This window comes from Frieseomelitta varia, unplaced genomic scaffold (genome assembly GCF_011392965.1).
Source record: "Frieseomelitta varia isolate USP_RPSP 00005682 unplaced genomic scaffold, Fvar_1.2 scaffold_191, whole genome shotgun sequence".
Classification (NCBI taxonomy): Eukaryota; Metazoa; Arthropoda; class Insecta; order Hymenoptera; family Apidae; genus Frieseomelitta; species Frieseomelitta varia.
Window position 1 is genome coordinate 529,471 of NW_025109650.1, and position 26,668 is coordinate 556,138.

Below are 26,668 nucleotides of genomic sequence, written 5' to 3' on the forward strand. Positions count from 1 at the left end.
TTAAAGCGATAATTGTCGCGGGCCATTCTTCTCTTTCTTCGATCATACAGAGGTCTTGTAAGAAGTTTCATGCCCGATCGAATTGCAGTAGAAAATTCACCTCGCAGGATAGTTAGAAAGAAGTCACGTGATCTAGGAAATGAGAAAAGTTTGACCAGGATTCCAGTCAGAGCTCGTTGATCAGACCGTAGCTAAGAAGTTTCGGAAGACGTCTGCGACGCTTTTCGCAAGTGCTCTCGCTGCTATCTGAATCTACTTAGTTTCGAATCGCGAAGCTAGTTAAACATCGATATTCACCGCGAAAGTAATTCCTTCGACCCACCGGAATGATCCGATTGAGATTTCTTCACGGAGAAAATTAGACTGATTCGATACTATTCTATAACAATACGAATAAGAACGAAATTCACGTCGCAATGTATCTAATAAATTATACTGTTGCGTGCAAGAAGGATCTCAGTGACAAAAGTTAATTATATTTAAAAGCTAAATATTCCTTCTATATTGCAATTATCGCAAGACTATTTATAATATTTTCATTTTTATATATAATTATATATTTATATATATTTTATCTAATTATACTTATATATATAGTATTGTACATACTGTTATTGTACTTAATAGTTATTTATTATTGTAAAAATTTAATATTTCTTATTGATAATTTTATTGAGAAGTGAGAACTTTTCTTACATCCAATAATGCAATTTCGTTCAAGTTTCTCAATATAATCTCTTGTATATCTTTGATAAAAATCTTTTATTTATTTATTTATTTATTTTAGTAATTATTTGCCATCAATCAATGAACATTAGTCTTATGTTACAAGATTAAAAAAAAGTAAAGTCACAAAGCTAAATGTATAGATGACACGAAGAAAGAAAGAAATAGCTATGATGAAACGAATAGTTTAAGCATTAAAATAAATTTGAATCTCGAAAAAAGTTTTTGTTCATGCTCACGTAGGATTAATTCGGAATATTTTATAGTGACGCGAACGAACATTTCGTTGTCTGAGAGCTCGTTTGAAAAACGTCAACTTTTCCGTGCGGTCGAGGTTCAACGAGCGTTTAAGCCTGGAAAGTAAGTAAAGCCTGGTGTCGTAATTTTAGAATCTAGAAGGACCCACCATCGTTCTGACTGGCTTAGCAGGACTTACGAGCTAGTTTTCGAGGCGGAACGTCAAGTCTTTGAGTTTACGACTCGTATCTAGGCTGGTCACATCCACCGAATCAATCTCAAATCAATCGTCACCGTTCTAACAAATCGTCAATCGTATTTAACAAACATAACGGCGCGATTAACATAAAAATTCCTCATCAATTCGAGCAAAGACTGTCAGTGATTTTTCACAACAAGTTCCTGTACAATTCCTTCTGCTTGGCATTCTGCGAGTTCTCACTAGCTGGAGTTTCTCGCTCACGCATACGTTCATGCATATTCCACCGCAATATGTACCGTGGACGATGTCCATTCTGCTATGAATTAATGATCACTAACGGTCGTTATCTCCAACATTGTTCCTACCGATTACCTTGCTACTGTAAACGTTCTCAGTGGTTTCCTTCCGGTTCTAGTTACTTCCGCAGATGATAGCTATCCACAGGTCGATGGGTAAATAATCTATTTACCCATGAATGGGTTTTTAGAGGTTTCTCTTCGCCAGTGTCTTCCTCGCCGTATATTCGCTTCGCCGTAATGAAATTCGAACTTGGAACAATTCCCTTTACCCCAGAAGAAGTAACTCTATAACACAGGGTGAGAGGAGTTCTCCAGCCAGAAGAAAATTCAATTCCCCGAGGAAAATAAACGCGAAGATTGCAGCAGTGAAAAAGGGGAAATGGTGGCGAAAATGTCAAACGTGTCGTATAAAAAAGATGATGCTGAACTACAATGTTACCGATGTGAAAAATGTACCACGTATGTATTCGCGAACGACTGTACATATATACGTATGCAAAGTCGCAATGCAGATGCAACTCGTATCCCATCTGCTTGATTATGCGCTGTTGTGCATTAGGGCTATCGTTTTCAGTTAGAATAGTATCATCGATCTGATAGAGATGCTATACTACATATTAAATTCCGTGTACTAAATTAGATTCCACGTGTCAATCCGGATTTCAGGCTGCAGAAAACTGCAATACTCTTCCATCTCGATGAAACACCTTGACGATTTTCGTTGAAATACAAATCCTCGTGAAGCGTTGACCCTTGCGAAGTTGTATAGGAACGATCGAATACACGGCGTGGATGATTTATTCCTGCAAACTATTGTTTAACATCCTATCCTTCGCCCAAATGCCATTAAACACCGCTCGCTCGTTGTCCTGTAGAGAACCTTTCACGCCGCGGCCTGGTCGCGTTGCGAGACCTGTCGGACTCGTATTTTCTTCGCCCCGATATTGTCGGTATTGCTTTGCATTCCTCGTCTTGGACGCGGTTTCCGCGTTTCCTCGTAGCCCGGTTCTCGTGATTTTTTTCTCTTTCTCATCCTCGTGAAATAAATACGTAGGTACGTATCGAGACTCTGAGAAACGAGGTTAATTTGCATAAGACACCGTCGGTGTCATCCTTTCTCTCTCTCGTTCCGATGAAGACGGCTCGCGAGAAGGATCGAAGACACCCCTTAACCTTGAAAGTCGATTAGACGGAAATAGAAAGTAAAAAAAGGAAAAAAAGAAGGAAAGAAGGAGACAAGATCTCGGTAGAGGTTCGACGAAGGTGGAAATATCGAACGATATCGGCGTCTCCAGGCAGTCTGTTGGCGCGATCGCGCGCCGACCTGGAACAGCCGATCACCCTGTTTATTTGCGCCGCAGGAATTGCGCTAGCGACTCAATTTTTCATCGACATCCCACGCGTTAATACCGCGTGAAACACGGACGTAGGAAAGAAGGAACGGCTCGATAGGGAAAGAGAGGAGAAGAGAGAAAGAGAGAAAGAGAACGGACAGGTTGTCCGTTCAACTCGTCGATCAGTTTCTATCCGACGTCGAGACGGCGCGTACACGTACAACGCAAAGACGTGTCCGCGACGAAAGGACGCGAACGTTTCGAGGGTGGGTCATCCGGTTGGGTTTCGAAGTGCGTGAAAAAAAGAAAAAAGGCGAGGACCGAGAGTCGAGCTTCGTTCTATCACGGAAAATTTTTCGACGCTCCATATTCGAATTGAAAGTGTCGCGGCGCTGCTCGATGTACGCGAGTTTCCCATCGGGGCTGAAAAATCGGCGAGAGCCAACGACCAGGCAACGAGACTCCGGGACGTTGAACCAGCCAGCGCGAAATTAAAATCGTGCGCGATGTCTGGCTCCTCGTCCCCTCCCCCTCCGTGCCACGGTTGTATTTCGAGACGCGGAGACCAGATGTAATTCAATTTCGTGAAACGAGACCCATGCGATCGTTTCGACACAGTTCCTCCGTGTCTCGATTCGCTGGCGTCGATCACAAGGATCAAGTGGACACTGAGTTGGCTCGGACCAACCGATCTGTGCTCTCTCAGAAGCATCGAGTTACCATCGAACGAACGAAGGACGAATGGACAACCGGATAGCCTATGAGAGAAAAAGAGAGAGAGAGAGAGAAAGAGACTATGATGAGAAGACAACCGGATCGAGCAGAAATCGCCAGGATATTGGTACAACGAAACACGGTACTATCAAAGAACTTTCAACCAAGCCAACTGCAACAATCGCTTGCTACTCGATGACGTGTTCAACCGACTGATCGTCAGTCGACGAACATTCCACAAAGGTGCTGCCTCGACCGATGATTATTATTTTCCTCGATAATTGTTCGATGAATTGTACGTGATTTCGTGAGAGGTTCGTCGAGGATTCTGGAAGGATAATGCTGGAGCTGATAGAACGTAAGGCCAACGGGATCTCCTGGCCAAGTTGCCGCGGCCAAAACCTGGAATCCTTGGGCAAAGATGCCAGGGGGGTGTTCTTCCTCCGGCGAGATAGAGCGTGTCCTCGAGAGAAACGATGGAGAAGGGAGAACGGAGGTTTGCTGTGCTCCCTGGGCCAGCTGAGATGCAGCGAGTCCTACACCCCCGACACACTGGGCACGTGGAAATTTCACAAGGTGTCTCGTCCGAGGTAAATTCTAAAACTCTTCGAAAGAAAACCAAGCGTTACTTGGAAGAAGAAACCTTAGAAAAGAGACGAGTTGGAGGGAATAGTAAGAAGGAACGCCCTACGAAGAAGAAGTGGGGGAATTTTGCATCATCCAGGGGTTTTACTCGTTCCTTCCTCGTGGAGGAAGACTTTCGTCTTGCGCAATTAAGATTCCTTCGTGCAAACGGGAGCCCCCCCGTTGCGAGTCGTCTTGTTTCCGCGAAACAGTCCTTAGCGACGAGATTGAACGCGACGATTTGTATTCGCGCTCGCGTCCTCCCGTGGCGATGTGTATGTTTCGCGGCTCGTAACGAGTGGCCGAGGCACGCGAGCCTCGTTACGGCTGTGACGATGCAAAAGCGCAATAGAGAAAGTAATAGTGAAAGGTAAAGTGCGTGGGCGACAGTCGCAGGTGCGTGGTGGTTCTGCTTGCGCCGAGTCGAGTCGCTCCACTACTCCACGTCGGGTCAGGGACGCACTTCGCGTATTCTCCCTCTCTTTTTCCCTCCGTTGCATTTTCTTCCCTCTTCTTATACCGCTAAGACTACCCTTTGCTGCCCTTTCGGCGGGATATTTGAAATGACGGCTGCCTGTATGAAATGCGTATCATTCATTGGAACTATCATTGTAGAAATTTTATAAATAATTGTACAATTTTATTTTATTTTATATACTGTAACAATGGAATCCATCAATATGACTAATTTCGGAGTATTTAGAGATATTCTTGTCAAAATTAATGTTACTTTCTGTTTGAATTTAAATGATTTATATATAGAATTTACATATGTAATTATATATAGAATTTATATATAATTATATATATAATTATATATAACTATATATATAATTTATTAATTAATTATATTTATATATATATATTTTAATGATTTATATGTAGAATATTTTGACACATATTCATAGATAATTTCACTTATTCATTTACATTAATATTTTTGTTAACCAACGAAAGTCAAGTATATATATATATATGTGTGTAACACCCGCTGTAAATGTATTAATAGCGATCGTCATTGTCTCTCCCCGATTTCTCGCTGTGACAAGTCGTTCTAAAACAACAAGAATATTCTTCAAACAGTGACAGTGATTCAACGCTCGCTGAAACGATCCTTCTCTTAGGATAGCAAAAAAAAAAAGATACTTTTCGCGAAACATAAAATATTTCAAGCATAATTACCTCTGCTTCTCGTGAAAGCGATCCGCCGATTTAATGGCGATTTCACCACTTACCTCCGACTCCGTGATATTTAGCAGCAAACAAATAATAAAGTCGCGCTTTGTAATCAACGGGTCGGAAGTTATTTAATATGTTGCGCACAATTGAATTAATTCGCTCGATTTGGCGGAGTCGCGGAAACGTGGCGAGGAAAATGAATATTCATCGCTATATATATATATATATAACGAGGCAAAATTCGCCTCAAATTCGAGGCAGTCTCACCGATCATCCCTCGATTATGTCTCGATTCCCCGCAGAAAGATTCTCCCGGCCGATATATACCATGGCGGCATTTAACAATTGCGCAACGCGCTCCGTTCGTTGTTACGTTGCTCTAAAGTGCAACGTGCATTAAAAGGCCCATCGGCTTGTACCGGCACGGCTCGTTCGCCGATCGGCCCGCGCTTGAGTTTCCGTAAATACGAGCCGCATCGCGGCCGCTGTAACGTCACGCAAATAATTAATTCGCGCTTTGCCGACCAACCAAACAGCTGTCGCTGTTGAATAAAGCCACCGGCCCTTTCGTTTCTACTCTTCTCGACGGAATTCACCGTCGCTTAATTTAATTACTTTGATCGAGCGAGTTATTATAATCTAATTACTCGATCCGCGGCAAACAAGTGCAATCCTCGCGTACGAAGAACCGTTTCGTTACCTGTGCTTCCAATCCTATGAGCTACCACCATTTTTCGAGTAAACACCAGCCTTCTTGGAACGATTCCGAGCGATTCTTTCCGCGATCCAGCATGCCAGCCGAATAGTTGGTGGTTCTCGGTCTAAGTGCTTCGTCCCTGACCGACGGCATTCCATAGCCGGACGACGCTCGTAATATACATTTGCATTAATAGCAGCGACGCGAACGCACGAGCTTCGGCTCAGCTGAAACCGCTCGGCGACCGCTTTCGCGCGCGTTCGCTTTTCACGGAGTTCCGAATTCGCGAATTCGTCGCGACGGAGATTACTCATTTTCACGAAGAGGAATGCGCGGAGAGGAATTACGTCATCGATGTTACGGAAAACACCGAGAGACGCGAGAAGCCAATGCAAAAATCGAAACTTGTTTCGCGAGTTACGCGCGCATCGCACGATATAAAAACACACACCTGGAAGCTGGAAAATTGGCTTTTTAACCAATCGTGATAAAGCGTTTCTAAATACGCGATCCGTGGGCCAATCCGTAAAGTTCTCGCCGTTTTACCAGCGCGTTGCTTTCATCCAGTCGTTCAATAGCCACGTAACTCGGTGGCTGAATGATAACCAAGTGAAATCATCTTAATAACGCGACGCCGTGCAGGAACGTCTGTCGGTACGATCGTGTCGGCTCTTCCGAAACACAGGTCCCGGCGGTGAATTCGAAGTTCTTTCAGAACATTCTCACCGGGAGGAGAGAATGTTCACGTTAAGCTGCTCGGTCTGCTTGAAAAGAGTCGCCGGAACTCCGGTTTCAGAATCGAGACCGGAGACTTTCGTCAATGCCTGCCTCTCCTCTCCTCTCCTCTCTTCTCTTCTCTTCTCTTCTCTTCTCCCCTCCAGCTACAAATGCACACGTTCGCAAGCGGTCTGAATCGGTAACTATGTAAGTGCAACGCGCGTGCAAACGTGTCAGAAGGCCGCGTCCAAAAAGGGGTTGGTATCAAACTCGGACGGTTGAATGGGGATGCGGTTGCGTACAAACACGTGGCAAAGGAGGCCCCCTTTTCAAAAGGCTCCCATCATCGTTCACGCTACGCGAATTTTCCATCGCGGCCAACGTTCGGCTAAATCCAACCGCGCTATCGTCTTTGATCTCAAACAAGCGGAGGGTTAACTCGTCCTTCTGTCTATGGTTGTATCTTTGTATGGAAAAAAAAATTTCAGAAAAGTCACCCACACACCGTTTTGTCGCGGTTCACACGGATTCTTCGTGTATATTTTAGAAAATATAATCCGGGAAGCTATTTTGTTAAAAATTCCAAGTCTGTAATTCAGACTTGGATTCAGACAAATTCATTCTTTTTCCCAGAAAACGATCGGTGATTGTACTGATTCGTCAACCACCGATATCCGGAAGTTATCGTGCAAATTTTAATCAGTGCTGATAAGTTGACTGTCGTCAACGTGTCTAGTCGTTTGGACATTCTCGAGTGAGATTCGAGTGATACGCGGATACTGGTAGTAAAACGGAATGGTGACCAGTGACAATATCGAAAAATGCCGAGAAACTTTTGACTGTGCGCGAGAAACGGCTTGGAACGATTACCTGGACGAACACAGTCGTGACTACTCGATTGTTCGCACGCAAAATCTTTGTTCGTAAAACGTCGAGAAACGTTTGTACTGTAGCGTAACATTGCCATGGACTTTTAATTAAAGCAGGGACTTTAATAATAAAGAAGGAAAGAGAGAGAGAGAGAGAGAGAGAGAGAGAGAGAGAGAGAGAGGAAGAGGAGACTGTGGCAATTTTAAAAGTTCTCGTAATTGAACGTTCCAGCCAGGAGTTTCGTAGCCGTTGTACGATGTTTAAAGTACAAGTTTCTCTGCTTGTTGCGTATTATCCATGCTTCGCCGACAAGGAAACTCACGTCGGGAAAAGGTTTCAAAAGAAATTCTTTCCTCTATGGTTCGATGAATAATTAATCGTCTCGACCCAAAGCTTACACGTTAGTTGACTAGTGCGAGCCGAGATTTCACGAGATAATGCATAATTGACGTGGCCATTGCCGCTTCGTCGACTAAGCCGGCTCTTTTTTTTTTTTTTCTTCTTTTTATCAGACTCTTTTTTATTCTTTTTTTCTCTTTCGTACAGCCATGAGGGGATGAGCACTGGCGTGGGAGATGGAGCTGGAGGAGGCGGCGGCGTGCAGGGAAGCGGCGGCGGAAGAAACACGCCGCCCCATGGATCGCCCACCCCCATGGATAAAGCGACTCTAAAGGTCCATCTACCTAACGGTAAATTTCTACCCCGATCTCCAGTAAAGTGCCGCTCGAAATAATTAGAGGGGGCCCGTTCCGGCAAAATTTATTGTATACCAGTAAGAAAGAAACGGAGGGTTCTTTTCCCCGTAAAAGGAACACGAAACTGCTTTAAATAGTATTTATATACCATCCACGTTTCCTTTTTCGTGATTGAAAAAATCATTGGGCTTCCAGGTGGTTTCAACGTTGTTAAATTCGGTGACGCGATCGACGTGAGGGGTATCATCTCTTTGGTAACTAGTCGACTAGCAGTCGGGACCAGGCATTATAGAAATCTGTACGCCATGAGGCTGCATCACCCTGGATCGGGAGAGAGTTACTGGCTACATCAAGACACAACCATGTATCAGGTACTTGCGACATCTGTCTCTTTTAAACGAGTATTTTATTATTATTACGAATAGTAAAATTGAGAAATCGTTCGTTATCGCCAGGTTCAAGAAAAATATGAAAAGAAACATCCTCACTGCGAATGGAGGTACGAATTGAGAGTACGATATTTGCCGCAAAATCTGAACGACCTGTACGAAAAGGATAAAGTGACCTTCTTCTACTACTACGACCAGGTATTTACCTCTGAAAATCAATTTCCTCAATTTTACAAACAGATCGAATTAGCATTTAATTTATGCTTTTGTCCTTATAGGTCCGAAACGATTATCTCTGCGCGAATCACGCAGCTCTCGATCAAGACGTGGCGGTACAACTATGCTGCCTTGAGATTCGCTACTTCTTCAAAGACATGCCACAGATCGCCCTCGACAAGAAGAGCAATCTCGAGTACCTAGAAAGAGAGGTGAGGCACGTTGTTCCTACGAAAATTGTTGGGTTTCTTCGCGAGTTTCCACGAGTAAGAACCTTCGCATTTCATTCGCAGGTCGGCTTGCACAAGTTCTTGCCGCGATCCGTATTAAACGGAATGAAACCAAAGGCACTACGCAAGTTAATACAACAACACTTCAAAAAGGTTGCCGCATTGTCTGAACTGGAATGTATGTTCAAGTTCTTCGATCTTTTACGCGCCCATTACAGATTCGATCAAGAGAGATTTATATGCGCTTTGGGGGTAAGTTATTTTTGCTCTCTCTTTCTCTATGTTGTTTCTGTGTAGTTTTTCATAGTTTAAAATTATTCTACATTACAGTCGAGCTGGTCTATACCTGTAGAACTAGTCATTGGACCAGATTTAGGTATATCTTACATGGCACACAGAGGAGGAACGGTGGTAAATATCTGATTAATTCAATTCGTCAAAGATATTACGACATTTCATTGGTAACGTTAAATCTTCCATAGCCAACGAGAATGGCCGAGTTCTCTCAAATACAGTCTATACAAACACTGGTATCAGACTGCAAGGAACATGCAAAGGCGTGTATTAAATTAAGAGTAGCTGGGGCGGCGGAAACGCTTAGTATAACTTGCTCGAGCCTAGACCAAGCAGAAAGTCTGGCGGATTTAATCGACGGGTACTGTAGGCTAGTTACTGGAAGCAATACCTCGTTATGGAACAGGAAAGGTACGGCAATGTTTGAATAAAATTTGTTAAGCAGCCGTAAAGACTGGCATGCTGCAAAAAAATTGTTATCACTTGCCATTTAAATTTTAACTTGTTTGTTTCTTTATCTTGATATTTATCCTCTTAGTATGTTGGCATCTTAAAGCTAACACAATCTCAATGTTGATGCAACGAACATTTCCTTTAGCTTTTACCGGCATTCGTGATAGTATTCGACCAACTATATAGAAACTTGTTTTATTTATAAACGTAAGCAAAACGTTTAGTTTCATTGTACTTTTATAATGAAATCATGTACATCACATCCCATATATCTCGCACGAATCCCTTTTACGTTGTATAAAAGGTACTAAGTTATAATCGTTTACACTTCCAAGCTGCATCGTGGAAAAACTATCCCTGTCCATGCAAAGGTTTGTAGTTTTGAATGATCCCGTGCCGTAGTTTACTGTCTCATTTAGAATAATTGCATGAGAATCAAGATTGATATATTCGCGATTATTGATTATATCCTTCGTCTTAAAAAATAGATGCTCATCCACCAAAGTACAGACAAGATGGTTCCAATAGTCCAGAGAAAAATGTAAGCAAAACGGGAACTATATTGTCGGAGGATTATGCGGAAATTGTGGACGAAGAAGGAGATTATTCAACACCAGCCAGTAAGTGTAATTTTTACAAAAACAAAAAAGTTTGTTGTCTGCGTTTCACGCGTAAAAGATAATTCAAAACTCTGATCGTTGAATTTTAGCGAGAGACTATGAAATAGTTAGGAATCAAGTGGAATTAGGTGAAATCATTGGAGAGGGACAGTTCGGCAATGTACATAAAGGTTCATATAAAGGACGGGACAATCAAGTAATACCTGTAGCAGTTAAAACTTGTAAAGTCGACGCGGATCTTGCAACATCAGAGAAATTCCTCGAGGAAGCCTGTAAGGAAGAATTCAATCGGTGGATTAAAAACCGAGGGTGATCGCTTGATCGCATTAATATTGTGTGATGTAAAATTTCAGACATAATGCAACAATTCGAGCATCCTCATATCATAAGACTGATAGGCGTGTGTTCCGAGGCACCAATTTGGTTAGTGATGGAATTAGCCAAATTAGGGGAAATGCGAGCTTATCTACAGTCGAACAAACACCGTCTGGATCTCGCCACTCTTTTACTTTATACATTTCAATTGAGCACTGCCTTATCGTATCTTGAGAGCAAGAAATTTGTACACAGGTAATTAACAAAGAAGAATTACAGCTGAAGGACTATAATTTACTGACGATCATTTATTGTAAATATTTATTAACTTTTTATAGAGATATTGCTGCAAGAAACGTACTAGTCTCTGCACACAATTCCGTAAAATTAGCAGACTTTGGTCTTAGCAGATGGGTGGAAGATCAAAGTTATTATACTGCGAGTAGATGTAAGTTACCAATTAAATGGATGGCGCCAGAGAGTATTAATTTTCGAAGATTTACAACATCGTCTGACGTTTGGATGTTTGGTAAGTGTTCTAAAATGAAAACTCGCATTTCTTTCATATTCGATGACAATATGAAATGTTTCCGTTTTATTTCTTCAGGTGTGTGCATGTGGGAAATTTTAATGTTAGGTGTAAAACCGTTTCAAGGTGTAAAAAATAACGAAGTGATTCGTAAATTAGAAAACGGGGAAAGACTTGCATTACCGAATCACTGTCCTCCGCGATTATATTCTTTGATGTCTCAGTGCTGGAGTTATGAGCCTAGTAAACGACCGACGTTCAAAGAAATCAGAGAAACTTTGCAGTATGTACATCTTGCTTCTTTCTTATTTTCATTGTTCGACAGTTTTTGTTAAATTAAAGATTATGATATTATAGTGAAATTTTATTGGAAGAGAAACACCAGCAGCAAGAAACAATGAAACGGGAAAACAGAAGAGTGCAAGCCATGTCTTGGGGTACGTAAAAAGAACAAATTTTATTTAAAGCGCTCCAATAATTCTTTGTTGGACACGGAGCAGATAATCTATCGTCATTTAGGCGCAGACGATGTACCGCCACCGAAACCTTCGAGGCAACCGCAAAACACGACGGACCAATCTCAGCTAACCGCCGCAGCACCAGTTTCGACATATATCGTGGCGCAAAGCCCCGAGGTTCTCGCGCAACTTCTCAAGGATAATCAAACTAGGGGGGTATGTCCCTCCGTCTACACAACACCAGCCTCGCCTTTCAATACCTTAGCCGTGCAATTTCAAGACGAAGAGCAAGTCTTAACTACCGCCTTAGTTTCAGATCTACCCTTTTTCGATCCAGCCATCTCAGAACCTTCTGCCTCTCATGATACTCATTCAGGAGACTCTACTCTGTCCGACACTAATTTAGATTCCCTTGACTCCTCCGACACTCCTCTCATGTCCAGCCTTAACATTTCAGACACGACACAAGCTCAGTCCCCCGCTGCCAATAGAAAGCAGCAGAAGGTTAAAGAGATGCAAAATTTGTACGCGGTTAGTTCAAAAGTCGTTGGTAACATTACTGGAGACTTGTACTCTCCCGTTCAAAAATTCACAACATCCAATGCTATTCCCGTTACAACCAGCGTAGCCACCTGTGGCGAAATATATGGGCCTGTCGCTAATTTTACGCAGAGTTCTGCTATCATTGGCAATCTTAGCCAGAGTCCCAGTGTAGGTGGTAATTTCGGTGAAAATCCTGGAAACTTTGGGCCTAGTAGCTTGAATAGTATCGTAGGATTGACCAATCAAAATCAATCAAATTTTAACCAGTTCTCTGCCAATAATACGAGTCAGACGTTCGGTGTTGCTCCGGTGAGCCAAAATTCTAGTTGCATACAGAATCCTGCCACTGCCGTCGTATATCCTCGTGTACCGATTGCTAGTTCGGCTAGTGTTGCTATTCCCTCATCCAATACGGAATGTTTGTACGGGCCGGTACTAAAATTCCGAGCGCAAAACATCCAGAACCAAAATGTCTCCGACTTGAAACCCGTGAACGTGTCGGTTGGATCTGCCATACCAAATGCGAGAAGCAATTTAGCGCACATTTCGGCTCCAGGACAAAATCTACAGCCGATGCACGCTCAGAGCTATCAGCAAATCTATTCGAACATTAGCCATCCAGGGACGCAACCAATGTACATGTCACAGTCACAGAATGTGCAAAACATCCAGAAACAGAATCCCATTCATCAACCTGTTTCTTACATCTCGACGCAATATACGAATCAGCAAAATCAAGCAACTGGCGCTAACCCAATTTACACGGCGCAAGCAGCCTCAGTTACGGTGGTGCAAGCTCAGAAGATTCAGGCCCCCGTGTACGTGCAGCAAATTCAAGCTGGAATTGCGAGTCACGTACCGTGCTCTCAAGCGATGAACGTGAATCAGCAATTGTCTTTTGAAATAGCACAAAGTCATCCCGTGCATTTCGCCACATCAGGTGGCTCGGTTCAACCAGCTAACCAACAGCACGTTCATCCAAGCATATCTAACATTGTAATGGGGCAACAGTCGACTTCTGTTACCGCTGCGCAGCATGTCTCGACTCAAGGCAATGTAGCAAATCTACCGGCAACTACAACGAACGCAACACAATATTTACCACAACCAGTGATGCAGACGGGAATCATAAGATCGAATGCTCCTCAGATGGCAACCGGTGTTGCGAAAATTACAACATTCGTAAATCAAAAGCAAGATGAACAACTGACAAGCTCGACGGATGGTACACTCTCTGGATCACTGATATCATCCGCTGTCAGTGATAGCACAATGTCATCGAGCAGCTCGATGACAGAGGAGGCACAGCAAGATCAGGTTTGGCAAAGCCTCCTAGGAATGACAATCGCATCTTCTATCTGCAACAGCATATTATTTTTATTTATGATCCGAAATTCTTGCAGCACCATACTTTTGTTGCAAATCAAATGTACATACAATTCATACATACACACATACATATATATATATTGCTTCTGGTATAATGCAGATGCGCTCACATGCTCGTTTAAATTCACACAATGGCCCTTTTCTTTCGTTTATATATAACTAGACGATATTTTTCATTTATAACCGAAATGAATTTTATTTTGCAGTTTTGGTAGGCTAATCTTTTTGCATGAAGAATGGAGATAATATTATCACTATAACAATCTGAGCTGCATGTAATGAGTATGATTGCACTACTATTGTTCTGAAATTGGTTTTGCATCAAGAATTATGCATCTCTTTAATTTTACTATGTATATATATATATATGTTTATTAAACATATTGAAACAATGAATTACTTTGATGATTGGCGAGCGGATTGATGAAAATGAAGTGAATCTTTTCCTTTCAGAGAACCATACAGTCACAGATATTCGACAGCATTACAGAAAATTTCAACAGTGGAATTGACGACGAACAGAAACTGCTGGAACAACGACTTTTGGAACAACAACGCCAATCCGAAGAAGATAGTCGTTGGTTGGCAAGGGAAGAGGTACGACTAATTATTTGCATTTTTTCATATTCACGATGCTTGTTGCGATCATTTTTACATTCTTTTATTATTTATTTCCATATTTAGAAACGCTTATCCATTGCAACGAGTGGCGACGAAAGCGCGAGTCCTCCGGTTCCCCGTTCAGTTACGCAGTCACCAAATCATGAACAGCACAGCGCTAATACTGGTTCTATAGGCTCCGATAAAAGTACCGAAAAAGTAATCGTTGTGAAGGTAATTTCTCAGTTTGCTTGAGTTTGAATTAGTTTAAATATGGGAAAAATTACAAAAAAAAAATCTATTTCGTAGAAAATGGAACCTACACCAACCGCCGATCTGGATAGAACGAACGACAAGGTATACGATTGTACCACCAACGTTGTTCGTGCTGTGATGTCTCTGTCTCAAGGTATGACTTATTATTCGAAGTTCCGAGATATTTATAATTTTAAATAATATTTTAACTCGCAAAAATAGGTGTTCAACAAAGCAAAGCTGATCAATATTTGGAGTTAGTGCGTAAAGTGGGTATTGAATTGAGAGCGTTACTTTCATCTGTAGATGCTCTAATGGACATATTACCCATATCTGCTCATCGAGAAGTAGAAATGGCACATAAAGTTCTTAGTAAGGATATGGCAGAACTTGTAACTGCCATGAAGCAAGCTCAAAAATACAGTGCTACTACTTTGGATGCAGAATACCGAAAGTAAATATTTTGATCAATACGTACTGGCACATCTCCACGTGTAACAGATAAACGAAAATGTTATGAAACATTTAATGTGATTTCAGAGGAATGCTGTCAGCAGCGCACATTTTAGCAATGGATGCAAAAAATCTTTTAGATGTAATCGACTCGATACGTATTCGATATCCATATGTAGATAGCCAAATTTGTCAAAAGCAAAATCATATTAATACTTCGCAAGAATCGATACCAGAAAGTCGTATTCGTTCCAGTCAATCTGGAGAACAATTTCTGAGGAGAAGTCAATCGAGTGAACGTCAAGGTACAACATTCAGACAGAGTCAAAGCGGTGATCTTTTACATAGAATGGGCCAATCCGTTGATCGTTCATTGCAGGTAAATCATGATTTAAACTTAATTTTATACAACAATTAAATAATTTCAGTGAAATGATATTTTAAAAATATAATTGTCGATTTAGGGTAGCCAAACTGATATTAGTAGTGGCTCTAGTTTAGAAAGAAGGCATCATATCGTCACTAACAGTCTTGAACGTAATTCAACAACAAGAAGACAAATGACCACAAATAGTTTAGAAAGAAAAAGACCATCGTTATCTTGTAATATCAGTCCTATGAATAATTCGGTTAATCTTCCACCAATGGTTCCAGTTACCTGTAATTTAGTCCAAACAGTTGGACCTGTCATTCATCCCAGTCAAACAGTTACAACAGGTATTAATCAACAATCGGTGTTTGCATCTAATAATAAAACGACAAATGAAACGACAACTGATAGCTAACAACGAGGTGCCTTGCATTAAGGTAAAGTTGTTTATTCCATTATGTGTAATTCACATAAAATTTGTTATTCAATTTATTTCACTGCATTTATATTTATTAATTTTAGGAAAACTTCGAAGAAATTGTACATAGACCACATCGTACAAGTTACCCATTTATATCTCATGCATAACTCAGCAGCTGGAGATTTAGTATTTATGCTTTATAGCTCTTTTTAACATTTAACAAACTTTGTCTAAATGTACTTATAGATAGGACAGTATTCGTTAGATGTAATGGTAGAATTATTACTGAAAGGCGTAAGTCACAGCTATACAGAAATCACTCCAAAGCTTTAGAATTATTGTTAATTTGTTATTGTATGACATATATAGGGTGACACAAAAGATATTCTCGAATTTAAAGGATTACAATTGCAGACAATTTTTGTTGATACAAAGCTAATATTTAATATTTTTAAAATGATATTTAAATTTTATTACATATACTTTAACATTATTCAATATTAACTATAACGAGATTTCTATTACAATATCCATTACTTCAGAGATTGTCTTACTGCATCACCCTGTAACTAGTTAAATAATTCTATATATGTAGATAGATTTATAAATATATATTTAAACGAATAGTTTAAAATATTCTGCAAAAATTTAATTTCTTATAGGACACAATCTTTACAAATTGTTTCTATGAATTTATAATTTAATAGTCTATTCTCTGCTAAGAGGAGTGATTATAATTGTAAAAAAATGGGACTGAATGTTATTTCTATTAGATAATTATTTAGCAATTCATACCAATTTGTGAAATTTATATAAAATATTTTATAAAAAATAAAAATCATTCTTCAGCGGCAAGTCAGTTCCTACAAAATATTTCTAAAAATTTCATCTTTGCATAACAATAGTGTTAACACATCAATACAATGCGCTTGTGACATGCAAAAAACATACACAGTGCATTTATGAATCTATTAAATATTCCATAAATATAAAATATTCCATTTTATACATTTATTATTTTGTACGTTCCTGGGAAAATTTAGTTTCTCATTAAATTAAAATTAGAATGATGATTAACCAATTTTTACATTATTCATTATCTTACAGTTTTGAACATTAATGTGCCAAGATGTGTTTATTTAATATAAACAAATTTTGCTATTAACACAAAAAAATGTCCAGTAATATTTTAATGTATCATCCCAGGAATTTGTAATTCATAGTTACGTCATTTGACACTGCTATTGCATCGAAAGTATCACATACTTTTCTCTAGAATTGTGTTAAGTACATGTAAATAAATACTCAAAACTATCATTTAATAATAATATTGATAATTGAGTATTATTTTTAGAAATTTCACGAATGTTTTTAATATTTGACACAAATGAATTCTACAATTTATAATTACTCATTTATCAGAATTCCATTGAAAAATCGATATATCTCGTGGTGTATGTTTATATTGTTTTCATTATTGTCATATTATATAAAGTATATCTTTTGTTTTATAATTTCTTTACATAATATGTAATTATCGTAAGAATATCATGACGAATATCATAATATATAATGATATAATAAAATTATAAGATTTTTTAGAATGATATTATTCTTTACGAAATACGTGACGAAAAAGTTTGAAAATTATATATCTTCGTGAAAAAAATTGATTGATAAATCGAATATGTTTAAAAATTCTTTTTTGTTAAATTTATTCAATTATTTGTACATAAGTCAACTTGAAAATAAAAGCCTAATTTATTTTAGCTTTACAGCTAAAATTCTCTTACAGTTACATTATACAAGGTTTCGAAATTTGTAATGAAATAATAAATAGATAAATTATTTATAATTGTTAGTATGGATAATTGTTCTTGAAAATATAATTTACAAAAAAGAAAAAAATAGATATTGGAACAAAAATATTCTATCATTGATCCTGTTACTGTTATCAGTTAGGTGATAAAGATTAAGAATAAACGCAGTATGTAATATTTAAAAAATATTTATAAAATTGTGTAAATGTAACTATGTATTATGACCATAAGTAAAATAATAAACAATAAGAATGATTTCAACAGAATGAATAATTTTAATCAACTATTTATCATATTTTGAGCTGTAATACTTAATACCATTAATAATTGAAGATCTAGCATATTTAGTTAGAAGAGCGTTAACGTTCATTTTATTTGTTGTTAAATTTCTGAAAAAAAAAAATTTCTATAACAAGAAAGAAAATTGTATTTCATAAGTACAATTCATTTTTACTTACATTATATAGGGTGTTATTTCTTGAACTGTCCATTTCTTTTTTGCTTTAAAAAGTTTGTTAAATCTTTCATCAACATCAATTGGTAAATCAGTTTCTGGAAAAGAGACTATTACTTTTTCCATTAGGTTATTCCATCTAATAAGTGCAATTCCATATAAATATTCCTCTTTTGGTTCTATTTCTATATACAAAAAATATAAGCATTTTACTTATAATGAATAACAAATTCTTTTTACAAAAGTTTCAACTTACTTTCAGGTGTACCAATATTCCATGATTTCATGAACTGTTTGTATTCAGTTATTGGAGAAGCAACAAATAATACTTTTGCTAAAGTTTTACAACATTTCTCTTCATTATATCTGAAGCATTAAAAAAAGTTAAATTAAAATAAAAAAATTAAAAATTAAAATAAAAAAATATATTTTATATTTCAAAAAGAATTTTATGTAAGTTGTTTATACCTATATAATGGTGTTCCATCCTTCTTTGATTTTTCACTTATTTCTGTATATTTTGTAAATAAAATATTAAAAACAGGTTTGTAAATAAGTTCTTTTAAAAATTCATATGTAATTTCTTTATCTACTTCATCTATTTCCCAACTATTTTCCTCGAAAAGATCTAACATAAGTGTTAAACTTCGAGCCTCAAATTCAAATGATATAAGACGAAAGTAACCTCGAGAACAAAAGATAAAAAATAATGTAATTTTTTATTGAATGTAATTAATATATAAATAATATAATTAATTTCCACTTAATACCAGATATGTGATATTTAATAATTTATAAAACATAATACCATCAATATTGGTTATTAAATAATCGTTTAAAGCCTGAATTAATTCAGCTTCACTGGCTTGTATTTCATTTTTTAATCTGTGCCAATCGTATAAAAGTTCATGAGATATTGACGATTCATATTCTATTCCTTTAAAAGATGTAGGCTCAAGTACATTAAGTAATTTTTCCAATTTAGGTCTGCACTCTTTTACCTTTGGTATTTTATATATTTATTTACAAATAGAAATTTATACCAAACATTTGTAACATTTACAATATATAAACATATCAATAATACATTAATCTACGCACCTCATAATATGTATGAAAAATCCCAGAAATATTATGAGCTTCTATTGTTCGGTTTGTATCTACATTTGACTGTTCAGATAAACTTAATTTTGGTACTAACAAATAGGAATTAGATGTTCCTGCTTCTTTAATATCATACGTTCGATGTTTTGTGCATAATACTACAAGATCTTCTTCAGTACCCTGAAATGTTAAACTAAAATGTTGCATAAATTATTAGCAAAAAATTTACAAATTCAAGTAGATGCATACCTATCTCCTTTGTTTACTGTTTCTAGTAAATGATCATCAAGTTCTAACAGTTTTATGTGCTCCTCCACATTAGGCTCTTTTGTGGAATATAAAATTTGGGTTACCTTTTGCAAATCAGATTCTTTAATGAGAGCTAATTTTAAGCTTTCTTGCACTTCTTCCATTGTTCTTGGATAGCTATAGAAATAAAAATCAAAGTATATCGTTTATTAAAATAATAAATTAAATATATATATTTGTATGTGAAATGAAAATATATGAATATGTAATAATAGTTACCTAGACTCAACTGATTCCATGATATGAAATTTGAAAAGGTTAGTAGTCGAAGTGAAAAACTGAGTTGTCGTTTTGGATGACGATATTTATATAAATAAAATACACAAAAACTACAAATTTTATATTAAAACCATATATATTTTATAAATTTCTACGCACTAATTTTTCTTCGTCTAATCGTAGAATAAATCAAACTGAAGATAGAGAAGTAGTTTCGATTTGTCGAGACTTATACAATATCACCAGCAGCCATATTAATTGCCATTGCACTTATTAAGAAACTTTGTTGTGAACAAAAAGTCTGAATTTGTACAATTTTTTTTCACTAAGGTACGTACATTTTTCTACTCAAAAGTAAAATGTAATGACAGATATTTTCGTCAAAGAAAAAATATAATTGTAAATGTAATGTACAGCCTGACTGTAATAGTGACTTGTTTTCTATTTTATACTTCTCTTTTAGTATTACTTTTTTCATTAACTTTTGATAATACATTTACTAGCAAAGATATTTGCTACATTAATGATACATTATGTTTGTAAAATGAAACCTCTTGTATTAGTAATCAAATTAATTTTGCTATTTTTGTAAAGTGATGCAGCAAAAATTAACCTTAAAGAACACAAATAAAAAAAATATACAAGATACAATGGTATTGTCACAAGTCGTACTTAGTTATAAACGAAGATATCAAATTTAAAAAAAAAAATGTTCTGAAGTATATATTTTCTTTTTTATATGATAATCAATAACAATAACAATAATAATAAAAATTATGAATCTGTTTTTTCTAGAAAGATAAGCATAACATAAAATCTAAACATGTCAAACGATGTGAACAGTCAAGCTGATAAGGTATGTTTTGTTTGAGATATTATGCATGCTAATTTTTTTCATGACAGCTGGGATATGTGAAGTGTATTTGTAAAAAATATATGTGCTGTTACAATTGGGCTGCTATCATAACTGCAATTTCATTAATTCTTCTAATTGGAAAACAAGAAAATTATGGTAAACAATTTGTTGATTAATGCTAATTTTTCTTTGGATCAAGCCCAATGAGGAAGAAAATATCGATAAAGCAGAAGAAGAAGAAGGCACTTCATCTATTGATCTGCATGCGGTACCTATTTCTGCAAATTAAAATTTTGCTGCTTAATGATCTTTTTCTGTTTGTTATATTCCTTGCCTTTTGTTACTAACAGTAGTGTAGTTGTATGGTAGTTAAAAATATTAACTATAACATATGATGGCACAAATAACATAATATACAAATAATGGGATAAACTTTTAGCAAGAAAGTGGAATTGTATATGGTGGTTGTGAAGGACCAAATGCAATGTACGTAAAACTTGTCAGCAGTGATGGACATGAATTTATTGTTAAACGTGAACATGCATTAACCAGTGGAACAATAAAAGCTATGCTAAGTGGACCTGGACAATTCGCAGAAAATGAAGCCAACGAAGTTAATTTTCGAGAAATTCCGTAAGTTTTTTAATTTTCTTACAATAAAATTTAATTATATTCAAGAAATGTAATGAAATATTTAATTTAATTTCTGTTTACAGATCTCATGTATTGCAAAAAGTTTGCATGTATTTTACATACAAAGTACGCTATACAAATAGCAGCACAGAAATACCAGAATTTCCTATTGCACCTGAAATTGCATTAGAATTACTGATGGCTGGAAATTTCCTGGATTGTTAAGTGTCGCAAATAATATTAATAACGAGCAATTCAGCTCTGAGACATACCAATTTTATTGGTCATAATTTAGATTTCAAAAATGAAGAATTCAACACGGTTTTAAAAAAAATTCATACTTTGTATTTTGCAGTATAGTTATTATTTTAGAAATAAATTATCATAATGAATCAAACAATTTGAAATACAAACATAAAGTTAAAAAAATTAATGCTACATTAATAAATATTTGAAACGAAAATAATAGGAATTTCAATTAATAAGAGACTTAAATTTGCTGCATATACTATCTGATTATATTTAATATATATTCAGTAATGCAATAAGTTACTGCACCTAAATGAAATTTCTATTGAAAAACGATGTGCTGATATAATATTATACATATGTACATGCATGTCTATTTAATATACAATTACAAAAAAAGATTTATATTATGTACAATTGATGCAGAGTTCAATTAGATTGTATACTAACAAAAATTTTTACTTTTGAATCTATTGATATATTATAGTTATATTTTTCGTTATACATAAGAATATTTATTTTTGGCTTTTATTCCTATTACAAATTACTTCATATTTATTATTTTCTAGCAACTTCCATAATTATATCTTATATTTTTTACATAGAAAATAACACATAGATTATAAGTAGAATATAATATATATATATAAAATTAGATACATATTATGTGATATAATATAAGAGAAAGAACACACAACACAGTTTTACAAAATCTTGCAACTTACAAAAAAATGTATGTGTGTGAGACTGTATTCTAATATAGTTAATTATAAAAATTAAAATTAACTATTTGTATTTCTTACCTTTGTTGTAACAAATATGATATTAATTTTATTAATTTTCTTATTTGAACAATAAATAATACAATGTTCGTATTAATTACATTTTTAATTTTGATCAATTATTTGTTCTATTTGCTTTTGGTATCTTTTTCAATGTCCTTAAACTTCATTTCTAATCGTTTTGAATACGCTGCCAATTTATATGCAGCTTGTTCTAACTTGGTTACACTATCGTCAATTTCATTGATATTATCTAAGATTGGCTGTAATTTTTTATATTTCTCATTTAAGGAATCCAAAGATTGCGCTACACTAGAGGATATTGTCTTCAATTCAGTATATTTCGCAATAGTTTCTTTATTTAAGCGTTCTAATAAGCGGTAATCGGCATGAGTGGAAGTAAGTTCTTCTTGCAAATATTCACCAGTTTTTTGAAACATCGTATTAGCTAAACGACTAAGATTTGGATCATGGGGATCCAATGCTTCGAAGCTACTTGTGCTTGTCGAAAGCGTAGTTCCTCGTTTCGGCGATCCACATCTTGAGTTATGATCTGCTGAATTTTCCATATAAGATTGTTCAATTTGAACATCTTCTCTTAATGGATCTTTGACAGATGTCATTGTTACAGTAAATAATTATCCGCTTAAAAAGAAACAATATATAACCTCTTCTGTAGAAAATTACTGCGCTACCTATTATTTTCTAGCTGAAACTACAGGTGAGGCATAAATTTCACATTCAATATTTTTTCATGCCGTACTACTCTTTTCATTTGCTAACTGTTCGCTCAATTATAATTATATTCCGATATATATTGCATCCCAGAAGTCGTAATCTCTTGCGATTTTGATTTTAATATTAACTAAAAATCTAGTCAATGTTTTTAACCGAATACAATAGATGGTAACACTCTGCTTGTTGACAAGTTTAGATTAATTCCACCATTTCACCACTATGTGGTGATAGTGTTTCAATATTTATAAATCGATCAAGTTTTTACTTGCATAAAACACTAATTAAGATTTGTTTATAATCTTTTGTATCTGTTTAATTGGAATCACAATTTTTTTCTTTTATTTATTTATATATCTAATATGTAGTAGCATTGACTAAGGAATAATATTTTTTGAAGATTGAATCACTATTGAATCACTATTTTTAGTCAATATAGAATTCTATATTTGATCTGTAATTATCATCCTACTCTGTATTAATATGTAATTTAAAATTTAAAATAGTACAGATAAAAATTATGTGTTAGACTTATTTTATCTTTATTCAATGATCAAGATTACTATCGATAATATTGTAATTACATATCAATTATCAATAAAACATTCATTTTAACAAATAAAATTAAAAACATTTTAATATTTACAAAATTATTCTATTAATAGATGATCACTTTATAACAATAGAAACATATGTCTTATGGCACAATAATATTAACTATAAAAATAATTTTTTTCAAGAAAATCATTTACTGATTTTTATAAAAAGTTTTGGATTTGTGACATATAAAACAAGTATGCATACATATTCAGACTTTGGTTTAAACTTTGGTAACCAGATACCACCATGGCTTATGTTAATTGTTTAAAATAACTGAATTATATATATATACATATATACGTATAAATGAAATATACTGTTTAAAATATTTAACATTTTTTTATAATGAATATTTCAACAATTTTTACTAGTGTTTATAACCATTTGGATTATTTTGTTGCCATTTCCATGTATCTAAACCTACAATAGTAATAAATTGCAATCTTATTAATTACTACAGAAACAACAATTTTTCATTTATCAGTAAAACAATAGTAAAACTTACACATATCATCTATATTTTTGGTAGCTTGCCAACCTAGTTCTTTATTAGCTAAACTAGCATCTGCATAACTAGCAGATATATCTCCTGCTCTACGTTCAACTATTTTATATGGTATCTTTTGTCCTGATGCTTTTTCAAATGCTCGTATAACTTCTAGTACAGAATAGCCTTTTCCAGTACCTAAATTAAACACTTTAAATCCAATACAGTTATGAATTTTTTGATAAATCATTGCTTTTACATGACCCATAGCTAAGTCTGTTATATGAATATAATCTCGAACACCTAAAGATTAATTAATGATTAATATAAATAGTTTTAATTAAAGTAGTTACCTATCAATTTCATATAAATATTTTAGTTTCCCCTATCCCACCTGTTCCATCAGGAGTATCATAGTCATTGCCATAAATATATAAAACTTCTCTTTTGCCTACAGATACTTGGGCAATGTATGGCATTAAATTATTCGGTATCCCATTAGGATCTTCTCCAATTTGCCCAGAAGAATGAGCTCCAACTGGATTAAAATATCTTAGAGATATAACAGACCATTCCTGAAAACTTTTAATAATATATATTTAATTCTATTTCAAATGAAAAAACAGAAGATAAAGATAAAACTTGGCACCTGGTTTGAAGTACACAAATCTTTTAAAATTTCTTCAACCATATATTTTGTTTTTCCATAAGGATTGGTGCAATTACCAGTTTTCATATTTTCAACTAATGGTAATTTTTCAGGAATGCCATAAACTGTAGCACTACTTGAATATACAAAACATTTTACATTGAAGTCTCTCATGACTTTTAATAAATTCAATGTTCCACAAACATTTATCTTATAATATTCTAATGGCTTTTCACAGGATTCACCCACTGCTTTTAATGCAGCAAAATGTATAACAGAATGAAACTTATGCTAAAATAGAATTATTTCAGTTATTTAGTTTCATTATATATTCATACTTGATAGTATTTATAATCATACCTTCTTAAATATGTCTCGTAATTGATTCAAATTTGTTACATCACATTGAATAAACACAATTTTTTTATTTGTTAATTTTTCTATTCTTAGTATACATTCTGGTTTTATGTTTTTATCATCTACATATAAAAAAACACAAATACATACTATATAATATATGATATATATATATAGCTTATAGTAGTATATAATATTATATTATAATAGTATATAATATTATATTAAATCTTTTTCACACATGCATTTTAAAAAACAAACACGTGTTACTAATATTAATTACATAGTGATTGGTACAAATATTAAACATCCTATATATTTGTTATGCGCCTAAAATCCTTTGAAATATTGTTATCCAAGTTTAATAAATCACTATTAATTCATACCTATAAGATACTGCTTATTGTTTCATAATAATATGAAGAAATTTGTAAGAAATAATCATCATTTTTTTAACTTGATTCATCATTTCTCACCTTTGTAAGCATTACTAAGATTGTCTATTACCACCACCTCAAAATCTGCTTGCAACAGTTCCAATACTGTATGAGAACCGATGTACCCAGCACCTCCCGTCACCAATACTTTCCAGGATCTGTTTGCCATAGTGTCACACTGCTTTTCTGTTATTTTTAATGTATTATTCTACAATTATAGTGCTTCTACCATATTAGAAAAAATCTATCATTCACACATATTACACAGCCAAAACTATGTTAATGGAGTGTTAAATACGAATAAGATAAGAATAATTAAATCACTCACTAATAATTATTTTTAAATATTTTACTACTAATTAATCTTCAATTCATACATAATTATGACATATGACATTACATATGATACATATCTACATATATATATATATATATATTTATTTATTTATTCCAAACCATTTTTTTCAGTTACTAAACAATCCATATATACAAGTATATAAAATTCCGTAAAAGAAATTTGACTATAATATTTAATATATATAAAGTTACATATTTCTATAAAGAAGAAAATTAATATCGTACCTTATTCCGTAACACGTATGCAATTAACCTTACTTTCCAGTCGTAAAACCCTATGTTTAAAGTAATATCAACGTGATAAGAGATTATATTCCGATTTAAAATTATATAATGATGCGTCATTGTTAGCATTGTTTAGATACTAACTATTCAATATTTCCAACAATCAGGAACTGAGAAATTTCATTCTAACATTTGCCAATTTCTTAGTTCTATCATACATAATATTGACATTTCTTTATAATAAACAATTTCTTTATTACAAATTTAATATTTATAATTAATATAAATTCTGATAAATGATTCATACACTTAAATTTTGTACAATAGCAATAGTTAGGAAAAATCTTGTAACGAATTCAACGAAAAAAACGAGTAATATATGATTGCAATCTATCATAAACAAGAAAAATTGCACTTTTATAAACTGGATTGTAGATATTGCATAGTTCTTATTGTTAGTTAGTTCTTATTATTGAATTATATTTTGGAAAAGAAGAAATGATTATATAAAAGGTCCGCTCGTTTAGAATTAATTATAACTACCCTTCATTATTATTCAACTATTC

At 34.9% G+C, this 26,668-nt stretch overlaps 5 protein-coding genes across 17 annotated transcripts in view; 2 read left to right on the plus strand and 3 right to left on the minus strand.

The window, feature by feature from the left end:
• LOC122539094 (focal adhesion kinase 1) overlaps positions 1–17,910 on the plus strand; it is a 42,318-nt gene extending 24,408 nt beyond the window's left edge. For 4 of the 9 annotated variants that reach the window (XM_043673718.1, XM_043673720.1, XM_043673717.1 and 1 more), the window contains 22 exons: positions 8,146–8,288; positions 8,490–8,665; positions 8,750–8,881; positions 8,962–9,111; positions 9,193–9,381; positions 9,460–9,540; positions 9,612–9,834; positions 10,212–10,247; positions 10,365–10,496; positions 10,586–10,768; positions 10,850–11,066; positions 11,150–11,340; positions 11,419–11,623; positions 11,698–11,777; positions 11,860–13,658; positions 14,184–14,327; positions 14,415–14,564; positions 14,640–14,739; positions 14,808–15,039; positions 15,126–15,417; positions 15,503–15,845; positions 15,931–17,910. In XM_043673718.1, the coding sequence (XP_043529653.1) occupies positions 8,146–8,288; positions 8,490–8,665; positions 8,750–8,881; positions 8,962–9,111; positions 9,193–9,381; positions 9,460–9,540; positions 9,612–9,834; positions 10,212–10,247; positions 10,365–10,496; positions 10,586–10,768; positions 10,850–11,066; positions 11,150–11,340; positions 11,419–11,623; positions 11,698–11,777; positions 11,860–13,658; positions 14,184–14,327; positions 14,415–14,564; positions 14,640–14,739; positions 14,808–15,039; positions 15,126–15,417; positions 15,503–15,823 (5,176 nt within the window). In that variant the 3' untranslated portion in view covers positions 15,824–15,845; positions 15,931–17,910. Of the gene's footprint in view, positions 1–2,972; positions 4,103–6,950; positions 6,987–7,028; positions 7,933–8,145; positions 8,289–8,489; positions 8,666–8,749; positions 8,882–8,961; positions 9,112–9,192; positions 9,382–9,459; positions 9,541–9,611; positions 9,835–10,211; positions 10,248–10,364; positions 10,497–10,585; positions 10,769–10,849; positions 11,067–11,149; positions 11,341–11,418; positions 11,624–11,697; positions 11,778–11,859; positions 13,659–14,183; positions 14,328–14,414; positions 14,565–14,639; positions 14,740–14,807; positions 15,040–15,125; positions 15,418–15,502; positions 15,846–15,930 lie in introns of those variants that run through there. The other 5 variants (XM_043673715.1, XM_043673723.1, XM_043673722.1 and 2 more) reach the window with 5 other exon arrangements.
• LOC122539104 (biogenesis of lysosome-related organelles complex 1 subunit 2) lies at positions 4,965–23,328 on the minus strand. Its single transcript, XM_043673741.1, has 2 exons — positions 22,357–23,328; positions 4,965–4,996 (listed from the first exon to the last, which is right to left on the minus strand). The coding sequence occupies exon 1, from the start codon at positions 22,876–22,878 to the stop codon at positions 22,384–22,386; it is 495 nt and encodes a 164-aa protein (XP_043529676.1). The 5' UTR covers positions 22,879–23,328; the 3' UTR covers positions 4,965–4,996; positions 22,357–22,383.
• LOC122539099 (sister chromatid cohesion protein DCC1) lies at positions 17,528–19,986 on the minus strand. Of its 2 annotated transcripts, none has more exons than XM_043673733.1 (8): positions 19,895–19,986; positions 19,457–19,633; positions 19,205–19,400; positions 18,912–19,104; positions 18,572–18,788; positions 18,360–18,469; positions 18,108–18,288; positions 17,528–18,038 (listed from the first exon to the last, which is right to left on the minus strand). In XM_043673733.1, the coding sequence occupies exons 2-8, from the start codon at positions 19,618–19,620 to the stop codon at positions 17,933–17,935; spliced, it is 1,167 nt and encodes a 388-aa protein (XP_043529668.1). In that variant the 5' UTR covers positions 19,621–19,633; positions 19,895–19,986; the 3' UTR covers positions 17,528–17,932. The 2 variants fall into 2 exon arrangements, with proteins under 2 accessions (XP_043529668.1, XP_043529667.1); XM_043673732.1 differs by having other exon boundaries at positions 19,736–19,921.
• LOC122539106 (elongin-C) lies at positions 19,945–21,977 on the plus strand. 2 transcript variants are annotated; one of them, XM_043673743.1, is made up of 5 exons: positions 19,945–20,065; positions 20,531–20,591; positions 20,791–20,859; positions 21,031–21,224; positions 21,308–21,977. In XM_043673743.1, exons 2-5 carry the CDS (start codon positions 20,559–20,561, stop codon positions 21,447–21,449), a joined length of 438 nt encoding a protein of 145 aa, XP_043529678.1. In that variant the 5' UTR covers positions 19,945–20,065; positions 20,531–20,558; the 3' UTR covers positions 21,450–21,977. The 2 variants fall into 2 exon arrangements, with proteins under 2 accessions (XP_043529678.1, XP_043529679.1); XM_043673744.1 differs by lacking the exon at positions 20,791–20,859.
• A 603-nt stretch (positions 23,329–23,931) lies between the features above and the next one.
• LOC122539100 (UDP-glucose 4-epimerase) lies at positions 23,932–26,352 on the minus strand. Of its 3 annotated transcripts, XM_043673736.1 has the most exons (8): positions 26,247–26,352; positions 26,103–26,152; positions 25,560–25,706; positions 25,087–25,205; positions 24,727–25,017; positions 24,472–24,652; positions 24,096–24,380; positions 23,932–24,010 (listed from the first exon to the last, which is right to left on the minus strand). In XM_043673736.1, the coding sequence occupies exons 3-8, from the start codon at positions 25,687–25,689 to the stop codon at positions 23,958–23,960; spliced, it is 1,059 nt and encodes a 352-aa protein (XP_043529671.1). In that variant the 5' UTR covers positions 25,690–25,706; positions 26,103–26,152; positions 26,247–26,352; the 3' UTR covers positions 23,932–23,957. The 3 variants fall into 3 exon arrangements, with proteins under 3 accessions (XP_043529671.1, XP_043529669.1, XP_043529672.1); XM_043673734.1 differs by having other exon boundaries at positions 26,103–26,343; XM_043673737.1 differs by lacking the exons at positions 26,103–26,152; positions 26,247–26,352 and having other exon boundaries at positions 25,560–25,725.
• Between the last annotated feature and the right edge of the window lie 316 nt (positions 26,353–26,668).

Coding starts and splice junctions, on each gene's coding strand:
- LOC122539099 (XM_043673732.1), bottom strand. CDS start 19,755: ATGGAATCAGTTGAGTCTAG. Junction 18,789..18,911: donor TTTAATAACCAATATTGATG/GTATTATGTTTT, acceptor TTTGTTCTCGAG/GTTACTTTCGTCTTATATCA. Junction 18,470..18,571: donor GATGGAACACCATTATATAG/GTATAAACAACT, acceptor TTAATGCTTCAG/ATATAATGAAGAGAAATGTT.
- LOC122539104 (XM_043673741.1), bottom strand. CDS start 22,878: ATGACATCTGTCAAAGATCCATTAAGAGAAGATGTTCAAATTGAACAA.
- LOC122539100 (XM_043673736.1), bottom strand. CDS start 25,689: ATGGCAAACAGATCCTGGAAAGTATTGGTGACGGGAGGTGCTGGGTAC. Junction 24,653..24,726: donor ATTTGTGTACTTCAAACCAG/GTGCCAAGTTTT, acceptor AAAAGTTTTCAG/GAATGGTCTGTTATATCTCT. Junction 24,381..24,471: donor TGATACTCCTGATGGAACAG/GTGGGATAGGGG, acceptor ATTAATCTTTAG/GTGTTCGAGATTATATTCAT.
- LOC122539106 (XM_043673743.1), top strand. CDS start 20,559: ATGTCAAACGATGTGAACAGTCAAGCTGATAAG. Junction 20,592..20,790: donor TGAACAGTCAAGCTGATAAG/GTATGTTTTGTT, acceptor CTTTGGATCAAG/CCCAATGAGGAAGAAAATAT. Junction 21,225..21,307: donor GTTAATTTTCGAGAAATTCC/GTAAGTTTTTTA, acceptor TTCTGTTTACAG/ATCTCATGTATTGCAAAAAG.